Source organism: Prionailurus viverrinus, chromosome B2, assembly GCF_022837055.1.
Source record: "Prionailurus viverrinus isolate Anna chromosome B2, UM_Priviv_1.0, whole genome shotgun sequence".
NCBI lineage: Eukaryota > Metazoa > Chordata > Mammalia > Carnivora > Felidae > Prionailurus > Prionailurus viverrinus.
In genome coordinates, this window is record NC_062565.1 from 36,675,760 (window position 1) to 36,688,225 (window position 12,466).

The 12,466-nt window shown below is 52.2% G+C and overlaps 1 protein-coding gene across 2 annotated transcripts in view; it reads right to left on the reverse strand.

The window, feature by feature from the left end:
* BTBD9 (BTB domain containing 9) overlaps positions 1-12,466 on the reverse strand; it is a 419,931-nt gene continuing 407,465 nt past the window's right edge. For both annotated transcript variants that reach the window (XM_047858828.1, XM_047858829.1), the window contains exon 11: positions 1-3,732. In XM_047858828.1, coding sequence (XP_047714784.1) covers positions 3,535-3,732 — 198 coding nt within the window. In that variant the 3' untranslated portion in view covers positions 1-3,534. The remainder of the gene's footprint in view (positions 3,733-12,466) is intronic.

Consider the following 12,466-nt stretch of genomic DNA (forward strand, 5'->3'; position numbering starts at 1 on the left):
TTTGTCAGGAATCGACACTTCATTTAATAAGATTTAAAAAGTGACAATTTAAAGAGCAATTGAGAAGAGTCCCACATTCATCACGGCTCATGGTTCTAACTAAAATCAGAAGAAGAAAACCAGAAAAAGCACTGAGACCATGAGAAAACAAGCATCTGTGTCTGGGTGGGTGTGCGCACGCGTCCTATTACAGCTGGTTCGGGTCCCAAGTGCTCGGCAGCAACCCCACCTTTCAGACCGCCTTGACCAGGCTGCCAGCCCCACTGGGACACGCCCCGCCTGGCCTGCTGTCACCCCGGCTGGCCCTCCCAGGAGCCACCAGAAGGTGAAGGCCATCCCCCCCCCCAAAGCCCCAGTGCGGTTTTTTACTCTCCTGAAAAACATGATCTAAGATGACGAGCAGGGGGTTCTGGCAGTGTTCTGTTTCCTGACCTGGGCAGTGGTTGCATAGTTTCTAACTGAGAAGCATCCCAGTAAAGGGCCAGGGGCCACAAGCACCCCTCTGTCTCCCCTGGGGGCCAAGCCTCACCTGGCCTCTCCTCAAACCAAACACCACCGGGGCTGCATCCTCACAGGGGTGGGGGAGCCACAGCCCCTCATCGGCCCTGGCACCCTCATCACTGGGCCGTTTCCCTCCTCACACTTCACGGCGGAGTTAGCCTCCACCGCCTGTTGGGTTGAGGACTCTGTGGGCATCTGGGAATCCTTCCAGCTGCGTGCCAGGCTGTCTTATCTGCTCTCCCATTCACCTCCCTTAGTCTAAGCTTCGGGCCATTTTGGTCTAGTTGGCTGCAGGGAGAAGTCCTCCGCAGGGCCAGCCAGGGCCCTGAATGCCAGTCGACTGGGGACCTCTTCTTGGCTGCCCACTCACCCCTCATTCCCCGGAGATCTGTGCTTCACCCGGCATCTGTCTGGTGCCACACACCTCCACCGGGCTCTGCAGGCCCCATCCAGAAGGCCCTGGCCCAGCCAGCAGAAGGAGCCCCTCCCTGCTCCCGGATCAGAAGGCCCATCACGGAGACGGAGCCCACTGGCCTGGTAACGGGAGGTAGACCAGAGCAGCTTCTGAGCTCTGTGTCTGCCTGGGGTCCCGAGAAGGCTTCCCTGCAGGCAAGGCCTCCTGTCGGCACCAGGAGACGGCGTGGCCAGCTGATGGCTTGCAGAGATGCCTTCAGAACCACCCCACCCCTCCCGCCCACTGTCGTGTGTGATCGGCATGGCTTCATCTTCCCCTTCTTCCCTTACTGGATTAAAGTCCGTTCTCTCAAGACCTCACAGCGACGTGTGGAAGGTGGGAACACTGATGGAAATCTGTGGGAGAGAGGAGGAGACAGGAAGCCGCTGGCTGGGCAAGGCCCAGATGTGGGTCTGGTGCTAAAGCCTCATGGTCTGTGCCTTTTCGGACGGGACGGTGAGCTGCCAGACCAGCTTGGTTACCTGTGCCTGGGATGGCGACATGTACCTCGTGGGACAGTGGGGCTGCACGGTCTGGACGTAGAGGGTTGGAACCTTCCAGGTCCTCGCCAGCCCGCTCCCCTCTTCCCAGGTCAGCAGTGCCAGCCCCCGAGCCCAGGGACTCCTCTCTGGACAGGAGACTTCAAAGTTGAGAAGGAACCCTCTGAATGGATACTTTCCAAACATCGGAACTCAGCCCTTGCTGACTTATCGGGCTCCTCTGTTCTCGCTGGGCAGGACTGCACTGCTGAAGGAAGTGCCGAGTGGACAGGAATTCTCCAGGCTAATTGGCAACCACGTGCTGAATGCTGACAAAGGCAGCGGCCAAGTCACAGAGGGCAGCCACCCACAGCAAGCGGGAGGCACTGCCATCTGTTACGGGAGCCTCCCTCCCCTCGCGAGCTGCCTGGCACCCCTCAGGGGTGCCGTTCACCCCACACAGTGGGGAAGGGGTCAAATGCGTGGGCTGAGGGCAGAGGGGGACCTGGAGCCCCCTGTGGCACGAGCAGGGACGCTGGCCCCATGGTTTCTCCTTCCCGCCAATGTTCAAACAGAAAGCCCACCTAACTTAACTGTTTAATCATGCGGTTTGATGACCCCATGTTCCCATGTCAATAGATCACTCAAAACGAAGGTATACTGGGGAAAGCATTTAGTTAGTCGGGCCAGTGGTTCTGTGTACGCCCACAACAGATATCTTTCAGACACCAGAGAAGAGCCCCCATGAAAGCCCATCTTCCTCCAAGTGGGGTCACAGGGTGTGCAGAGGATCTGGATGTGCATCTGGGGGACCAGAGGACCACGGTGCCCAGGCTGACCGAGCTTCCCGTGGAGTTGAGTGTGACAGAGCCCTCGGGTGAGCTCCGGAGATGAGTGAAAATCAAAAGGCAGTCTGATCAAGTTCCACGGGGTAGTTAGTGCTAGACTGGAAATTACTGAGAGACATGACAGAGCCAGATGAAGTGAAGGAAGTCAGAGAAGATGGTCTCGAGGAGGATGAGGAGAAAAGCTTCTTAGAACGGCTTTTCTTTCCAATCCCCAGTTGAATCGTGTGGTCTGGGGGTGAAACACAGCAACCCCCGAACTGCAAAGGCCCAGTTTTGTGTTCCAGACACCGACGGGCAGGAGGGCTGCCCTCCCCCAGGCTCAGCTAACCTGTGGTGACTGGAGGGAGGGTTCCACCCAACTGGAAGCCGCTACAGACTTACATATATACATTTACATACGTGTGAACATTAAATTAGCGGGTGGCATAAGAACTAGTTCCTTGTCAGCCTCCCAAGCTTAGAGGCGAGGTACATTTCAGGAATGACAGGTGAGTCACTCAGGAACTCGAGTGACCATTAACTCCAGTGTCCTCGCACTGATTTGCTGTGTGTTTTCTTGAACTTCCTCAAAGGATTTTCCTGGTCAGACCGGGTGCCGTGATGAGCCGAGTCTCAGCCTCGCACAGGCCGTGTGCACAGTATCTCTGCTTCACCCCAGGCTTAACCGTTCAAAACCAAGGAAAGAAAATTACAGCATCAAAAGGGATTAAAACAAGTGATTTGCTGTTTGAGCATTTCAAGAAGAACTGGAACACCTATGATTCAGCAAATGGATGCTAACTAAGAAATAAAAAATCATTTAGTTGCCAGGGCGATGTGTTCCATGAAAGTAAACACTCTACAGAAACCCATTTCCTACAGGGAACCTCCAGGTAATAAAGGCTTAACATATTCTCCTCCGCTTGAGTGCTGGCGGGCCATTGCTGTATTCTGACACGGGCCTGTCTACCGCTTCCTCCTGTCCCCTTTGCCCGGGTTAGATTAGAGAGGTAGGGTGTTAATGGTGGGCTTGATGAAGATTGAAGACCCATTTTCTCCCCCTTGAGACCAGCCTGATTTGAACAAATTGAGGAGAACAAAGCAGCCCCTTTCTGTCCTTGGGAGAAAGCCTGTTCTGTGTCCATTTTTGCAGCCAGGTCTGCTCCTCCCCGGAGGGGGAGAGGGGCAGTCCACAGAGATCCCTCCTGGGAGGACACCGGTTCTTGCCGCTGCCCCTGGGGCCCACCCACATCACTCCACATCTGTGTCCCGGTTACTGGTGCTGCCGGTTGGGAGAGCGGGAGACGGAGCCTGGGCTGGAAGGCAGTGAGCTGCCACCGGGGGCCTGCAGGGCATGGGGGTCGAGCGGCGGCCCCACCAGGCTGGGGTCCCCCGTCCCCGACTCCTCACTGTTGTCCTCCTTCTGGCTGCTCTGCTGCTCTGGACACTCAAAGTGGACACAGTGGAACACCTGCAGAGAGAGAGCAAAGGCCGGTGAGCGACGGCCATTGTCCAGCCTCCGGAGGCTGCCGATGTCCTGCCCGCCGCCCCTGCGCAGACCTGGGACAGCGACTAACAGGTGACACATGGTTCAGTCAGGTGGGGTGAAAGTACATGGGCCGAGGGTCTAAAAGGTACAGCCAGCACGACATGGATTCCTATAGACTGTTCTCACCGGATGACTCCATTTTTGGTTACCTTCATCATATGAGCTCTTCTTTTTAAATTAATTAATCCTTGCATTTGGCAGCAGGGTTAAAAGTCAACAGGGGTTGACTGGTGACGGCGCAAAACTGTAGTAAAACCCCCTGCATTGTACACTATAAATGGGTGAGTTGTATGGCAAGTGAATTATATTTCAATAAAGTTGCCCTTAAAAATAAAAAGCCAGCAGGGTGTCACCGTGGGGGAGGAGCAGCTTATCTCCAAGGGTCCAAGTGAGTCCCTCCCTCTCATGCTCTTCCTGTGCCCTCAGGAAGGGAACAGCTCCTGACGTGTAATTATCTGCTGGGCAAGCATTGCTGGGGAAGGGGCTTCACCCTGACGTGGTTTGGGCCAACCTAGAATGAACACCCTCACGTGGATTCTGGACTTCAAGCTGTTATTACAAAGCTGTAATCATCAAGGCAGTATGATACTGGCACAAAAACAGACACACACATCAACAGAACAGAATAGACAACCCAGAAATAAACCCGCAACTAGATGGTCAATTAATCTTTGATGAAGCAGGAAAGATCATCCAATAGAAAAAAGACAATCTCTTCAACAAATGGTGTTAGGAAAACTGGACAGTTGGGGCACCTAGGTGGCTCAGTTGGTTAAGCATCTGACTTCGCTCCGGTCATGATCTTGAGGTTTGTGAGTTTGAGCCCTGCGTCTGGCTCTGTGCTGACAGCTCAGAGCCTGGAGCCTGGTTCGGATTCTGTGTTTCCCTCTCTCTTTGCTCCTTCCCTGTTCACTCTCGGTCTCTCTCTCAAAAATAAACATTAAAGTAAAATTTAAAAAAAAAAGGAAACTGGACAGCAACATGCAGAATGAGATTGGACCACTTTCTTACACCATACACACACACAAAATTCAAAATGAATGAAAGACCTAAATGTGAGACCAGAAACCATCAAAATCCTAGAGGAGAACACAGGCAGCAATCTCTTTGACCTTGGCCACAGCAACTTCTTACTAGACACGTCGCCAGAGTCAAGGGAAACAAAAGTAAAAATGAACTATTGGGACTTCATCAAGATAAGAAGCCTCTGCACAGCAAAGGAAACAATCAACAGAACTAAAAGGCAGCCTATGGAATGGGAAAAGATATTTGTAAATGACATATCAGATAAAGGGTTAGTATCAAATATCTATAAGGAACTTACCAAACTCAACACCCAAAAAACAACCCAGTTAAGAAATGGGCAGAAGACATAGATACTTTTCCAAAGAAAACATCCAGATGGCTAACAGACAAATGAAAAGATGCTCAACATCACTCATCATCAGGGAAATAGAAACCAAAACCAAAATGAAATACCACCTCATCTCTGTCAGAATGGCTAGAATCAACAACACAAGAAATAATAGGTGCTTGTGAGGATGAGAAAGGGGAACCCTCTTGCACTGTTGGTGGGAATGCAAACTGGTGTGGCCATTCTGAAGAACAGTATGGAGGTTCGTCAAAAAACTAAAAATAGAACTACCCTATGATCCAGCAATTGCAGTATTAGGTATTTACCCAAAGGATACAAAAATACAGATTCGAAGGGACATATGCACCCCAATGTTTATAGCAGTATTATCAACAATAGCCAAACTATGGAGAGAGCCCAAATGTCCACTGACTGATGAATGGATAAAGAAGGTGTGGTATATATACAATGGAATATTACTCAGCCATCAAAAAGAATGAAATCTTGCCATTTGCAATGATGTGGATGGAACTAGGTGTATTATGCTAAGGGAAATAAGTCAGTCAGAGAAAGACAAATAGCATATGATTTCACTTATATGTGGAATTTAAGAAACAAAACAGATGAACACATGGGAAAGGGGGGAAAAAGAGGAGAGAGGGAAACAAATCACAAGAGACTCTTAACGATAGAGAACACACTGTGGGTTGATGGAGGGAGGGAGGTGGGGGGTGGGCTAGATGGGTGACGGGTACTAAGGAGGGCACTTGTGATGAGCACTGGGTGTTGTAAGTGATGAATCACCTGAAACCAATATTTCATTGTATGTTAACTAAGATTTAGATTAAAAAAAAAAGGAAAAGAAACCCTCACATGGAAGAGCCGGCCACCCCCAGGAGCCAGGAAAAGCTTGCTACCTGGAAGCACGACTGAGTTCTGTACTCAGTGTTGGGCCAACTATTATGTGAACAGGGCACAGCACAGAGCTCAGCAAATAAGGGGGAGGCATGGCCGACCCTGAGAATACACAGCATGGGGTGTGTGTGTGTGTATGTGTGAGAGAGAGAGAGAGAGAGAGAGAGAGAGAGAGAGCGCCTAACATACCCGCTGTGAAACAGAAGGTGTGTGAGCTGGGGGTATAGTGACAGGGGACAGTCAGGAACTCTGTCAGAGGTGGGCCTTTGGGGAAGCTGACCTACGCCCTCCCCTGCACACGGAAGTTCCTTTCTTCACTAACAACCATATCCTTCTGGGGTTCTAGCCCCCTGGGGCCTGCCCTGAACTCTTGAAGGGGAGGAATCACATCCTCTGCAGTGGTGGTCTCTGGTGTGGGGTACACAGATCCACTTTCCAAGGAGCAAGCTGGCAGTTCTGAGGGAATCCGTTTCCAGATCCTCAATATCTGTATTTTCCAACACTAAGAACATGACTGAATTCACAACACCCTTCCCCACCTCACAGAAGGAAAGCACAGCCCCCTCACCTGCCCTCAGCAAGGGGCCCTGACACCTCCTGGCCCCTCTGAGAGTGAAGACCCACTCAAGTGTATTCGTGCCTCGTAATTTTTTAAATGTAACTGGGATTTTTCCAGTACTAAAACATTTTCAAGATACACTGGCTAAGGCCCATGAGTAAAAGTTTTGCACAATGACTTTCAGATTTGGTATGCCTTATTTAATGAATTGGTTAAAATCATGTCACCAAATATTTATTCCTAGTAATTGGTCATCTTCCATCTTATAAAATGTTTATTTTTTAACCTCATATTTATAAAAATAATTGTATTTAAACTTAGTATCTCACTTCTCAACCTTAAATGTTCAAAGGATTACTTTTTTCCAAAGTTCTTTTATGGGATAAGTGAACAAAGTGTTTGAAGGGCATGACTGCTGTACTTAGGAGACTCGAAGGGGAAGGGGAAAAAAAAAGGGAGAGTGGCAAACCATAAGCGACTCTTAAATACTGAGAATAAACTGAGAGTTGATGGGGGGAGGGAGGAAGGGTAGGGTAGGTGATGGATATTGGAGGGCACCGGTTGGGATGAGCACTGGGTGTTGTATGGAAACCAATTTGACAATAGATTTCATATTTAAAAAAAAAAAAAAAAAAAAGCTAATAGGCATGGCCTGGAGGGAAGGAGAGGGCATCTGGGGTTAGAAGTGTTCCAGGCAAGGGGAATAACACAGGGGAGGAAAGGGCCCAGTGATGTCGGAGGAAAAGATCCGAGTCAGCAGGGCCGGCGAGGTCTCTGGGGCAGGAACACCCCACGACATGCTCATCCCATGTCCCACAGAGCTGGGCCTGTACATCAGATCCAACAACAAAGACTGACCTCAAAAGGACCCGTGCTGGTGATGTGCTACTGGGATATTTGAAAAGACTCATCTGGCAATGAGGGCAGGGTGGTCAGCTTGGGGCCCACACACTGTCCTCAACAAGGGGTGAGGCTTTGGGCAGGAGGTCAAAGAGGCCAAGGAGAGGAGTTACAGCCCATGAGGTGATTAAAGAGAAACACACATTGATCTTGGTTACTTGTTAGAGGTGAAGTTCAGCAAAGTGGGACAAATCCAAGAGGGGTCCCAGACTTCTGAGATGAGCTGGCACAGGAGGCTGGAGCCCAGGCATCTGGTGGAGCCCAGGCAAGAGAGGCCGCACAGGCTCACTGGGGACTGAGAGGTGAGGAGGGCTCTGGCAGTGGTGGATCCCAGCGAGAGGCAGGAGGGTGACGGGAGGGAGGCAATAGGGGCAGATGAAGCCTCACCTGGAATGGGGTTTAGGGGTGAGTCCCATTTTCTGAGGGGCCTGATGGCACAAGAGAGTCTTAAACAAACTGGTATGCTAGGCTGGGCTGGGACAGGAACTGAGGCTGGGGGACCGATGGGGCAGAAGCCCAGCCACTAGATCCAAGCATCCTGGACAAACACCTCGTTCTCCCTCTCATCCCCAGGCTTCTGCTTAAAGAAGTAAGTGGTGAAATTTGTAAAGTTACCACTGAACTTGGCTGCAGATGCTGAATGTGTAACTGCTTTGTAGTGATATTCATGCGAAGGGCTGGTGGGAGCCTGGAGCCTGTGCAGACAGCGTGCAAGGCAGGCTGTGTGCCACAGGGGCATAGGGGCATGGCACACTCCCGGCCCTTCCCTGGTCACCCAGTGCTTCCTGGAGAACTGCAACCCCTGCTCCCTTGGATGGGGGTCCACCCCTTATTTCCCTGGGCCTGCTGGCTGGAGAGGAGCCATTCAACTCTGGATCTGCCCATGTTTGGTGAGTCTGCTCCTGGATGAGGGTCCATCTGTAGTGGATATGGCACTGGTATCCTGGGAGTGGGCAGGATGTGGGGCAGGGCTGGTGGGCACCTGTTTCTCTCCCCAAGGGAGGAAGTGCAAGCAGAGGGTGGGGGGCGGGGGGTGGACGAGGAACCATCTCTCCTTTGTCCCGGGGGCTCTATGTCCTCCACGGCTCCAGTGTGTGCATGCACATGCATCGTGCACACATACACACATGTGCATGTACACACACACACACACACACACACACACCCTTTTTACTGTAGAATCAAATTCACAGAAGGCAAATGTGATATCAACTGTGAGATTATAAATTCTGTGCTTACCTTCCTGCATCACTATTTTCTCCACATTCCCATTTTAATTCATTTATCTACTGCTGTTTCAAATTTCACATCTCAAACTCTAACGTGAAGACTGAGGCCATATGTCTTCAGGTCTATCCTGTTCATTTTGGCAAAGCCGGTCTCCCTCAGAGCGAGCAGATTCCACTCCCCGAAGCTCAGGTGGCCCTGTCCTCACCATGGTGCTTCCTGGGGGCCTCACGGTGCCAGCTGCCCTCAGTACTCCCCGTGCCTCCTTTCCTCTCTTTCCTTCCTCTGCCTGTTCTAGCACATCTCTCTGCTTGGGCCCATCTGCAGGTGCTTACTGGTCAAAAGTTCAATGGGAGAGCCTTTCATGGGGATTTTAAACTGTCTAGGCCATTGGCTCTGACCTGTACCATGCAGGGCAAATCTGAACAGCTTCCTGGTAGCAGCTATCCATCTATTCCCCTCCATCAATTTAACGTTCTCACAGTTTTTCAAGTGATAAGACCATCTTTTGGTGGGTTAGCGACAGTCCTCTGGCTTTATGAACACTCCTCTTTCCAAGTAAGGAGGGGGTGGGGGGTTGGGAGGGAGGGGATGGTGCTGTTGGGCACACCTCTGCTGCCTGGAGCCCCACCCCCACCCCAGCCCCCTCTCCCAAGCCCCTCCCTGAAGCTTTTCCTAAGCCAGCAAACATCCTGTTCTCTTTCTCAGTCTGACCGACCAGTCACACTCTGTCCCCAGAGCCCACATCTCCACCCTCTGAGATGGAAATGTTCTGAACATGCTGTACTTACTGCACCTTCCCCTTTCCAACCCTGAGCCCTTTTCCTGTCCCATCGTGCTGTTATTTGTGTAATCCCATCGCCTGCGTTCTCAGCCCCGATCTCCAGAGGTTATCCTTCAGGACCCTGAGCTGATGCTAATCCCTGCACTGACTGAGACTTATCCCCCTCCTTCTCCTCAGTGTCCTTAATTTCTGGGTGAGCTCTTGCCCCACAGGCCCTGCGAGGCTTTAGGCTCCCTACCAAAGCCCGGCCCCCTCCTGCCTCTGTCTACCCACCTTGCAACCTTGCAACTCAAGGACCAAGGTGTGGTTGCCCTTTTTTTTTTTTTTTTAAATTTTTTTTTCAACGTTTATTTATTTTTGGGACAGAGAGAGACAGAGCATGAACGGGGGAGGGGCAGAGAGAGAGGGAGACACAGAATCGGAAACAGGCTCCAGGCTCTGAGCCATCAGCCCAGAGCCCGATGCGGGGCTTGAACTCACGGACCGCGAGATCGTGACCTGGCGGAAGTCGGACGCTTAACCGACTGCGCCACCCAGGCGCCCCTAGTTGCCCTTTCTCCCATGCAGCCCTTGCACAATGATAAACACGTCAGTACAAATTCTGGATTGAAAGATAAAATTTAAAAAACTCTCAGTGAGGCTGGGCGCTAACAAGCTGGTCCTTCAGAACATGCCTCTCACCTCGGAAAGGGTCCACATCAGCGACGCTACCATCTGCTCTGCATGGTGCTGGTGAAGTCTGGGAAGACTGTATAGAGTGGGTGCCTAATGAATGCTTGCTGGCTTGCTTCTTGTTGCCCTCATTTCCACTGTCATTCCCGCTCCTAGCCTGCATTTCTTTCTTAACTTGGGTGATGCTGACTGCACAACCGTCTTTAGCCCATTTGACCCACCTGTTTTAAAATAATAGTGCAAACGGCTGTTATTCCCAACACACCTCACAATGCTGACAGCGAATCTCCACTGGCTGTTTTGTGTTCTGCTCTGGCTATTCCTCCCTGAGAAATCATAGTCGCTGCTCCCCTGCCACCAGTGGTCAGTCCTTCCACCTGAGGTAGGGCAGACCGGAGGCCGTGGAAATCCCAGCTGCCTGACTGTGCTCATGCGGCCCCGGGGTGGGCGCACATGTGACCGGACCGGGGGGATGGGGCCACCTCTGAGCTGAGCTTCAGTTTGGGACTTGGAATCCTGAGTGTCGCTGAAGGACCAATTAACTTTAACATGGGTTCCCTGAGCATCTCCAGGGAGCCGAGCAGGCTCTGCCAGATTCAAGGGCAGCACACAAGAAACAGTTAATTTTATTAAGTCACAAACTGGTGTAGTGAGGATTTTAAGTGGAAAAGGGTGTTTTACAAATGGAAAGATGGGTAAGTCTTACCCAGAGACTGGAGTCACTGAAGAGGTAAAACGTGCAGTGGGAATCAGAACGAGCAGGCAAAGGGCGGGCTGGAGTCGGGAAATGAAGGGTGCCTCTGCGTGCCAGGCGCTGAGGACAGAGCGAGCCCCACATAGGCGGCAAGTGGCAGGTGTGACTAGAGGAACCGGGTGAATGGGGTTTGGAGGTCAGGAGGTTTGAGTGCATTCATTCACTCCACAACACTATGATGCACCACCTGCATGCCCACCATGCGGGTCCTGGCCCCTCAGAGGGTGCATCATCTGATGAGGACAGCAGACACCTCAGTGGACAGGCAAATGGCTCTGGGCCTACAGGGAGCCATGAGGGTGTGGTGGGGTCCCAACCGGCCCGGGGGAGTCGGAAATGCTTCCTGGGGGAGGAGATGCCAGAGCTGAGTCGGGAAGCTTGAGGCAGCCAAGCAGGAAAGGCCAGAGGAGGGAGCCCTTGGCGCAGCAGGAGAGGGGAGAGGGGAGGCTACTGTAGCTCTAGCCTTGGCTAGAGCTTGGGGAGGGTGATGATGGAGAGAGCAGGAGGGTGCAGGCTGGGTGCAGTGGGGTCATGGCCCAGGGCAGTACCATGAGGGACTGGCCAGACCTGGGTGGGGAGCAGGGGACAGGGGCTCTGGACAGAAGAGACTCTTAAAAAGGGATTAAATTTAAAATATTACAAAAGAAATACATGTTTATGGTGACAACTAATAAAAGTGGTTAAAGGAGGAGGGTAGATGACAACAAACCCTTAAACACTGAAACCCCCTGATGTAGACTAGCAATTTGGGATAAACAGAAAGAGTCCTTTTTAAAGAAAGAGTAACAGAACTGGGCAACAGAGGTGAGACCGACACAGGAAAGAAAAGGCTCCGGGGATTCTCTGGGAGGACAGAGATGGCAGCAGCAGGTCCCAGGGGGCTCCCGGCTCAGCCAACCTCCGAGGGCCCGTCCTCATCTTCAGATCCTTTCCCTGCTTTTGTTTTTCACACTTGAACTGCCCCACTGAGCACAAACACTGACCAGGCGCTAAGCAGGGGTGCCCCTGCCTGTAGGAGTTTACTGTTCTGCAAAGGAGGCAGCAGTGTGCCCAAGGTCACATGCGTGGTGGCATTCTGCCTCAGGGCCAAGCAGCTCTGAGCCGGCTCACCCGTCTGCAGAACAGTGTGCAGGCTGGGCTGTGGTTGAGGATCCACCCACCCGCCAGCTGAACCTAACACAGTACGAAGCCAACACCCGCCACGTCCTGGGCTACGGCACCTCACCACCATCATCTCATGCAAAACTGGGGTTCCCCCTGTCGGGACCTTGGGCACCCAGAGAGGGGGCCTAACTGTTCTCAGGAGCGGGGGTGGAAGGCAAGCCTGTTGCGGGGAAACTGGCTCCTTCCTCGGGGGTCACGTTGGTCGGAAGGGGCCTGAAGCGCCTCCCTCCTCCTGCCGCAGGGCCCCTGCTCTCACACAGAAACCAGGGGAGGGAGTGATGGCTCGGGGGCGCAGGGTGCCATTGGAAGTGTGCCGCCTGCCTGCCA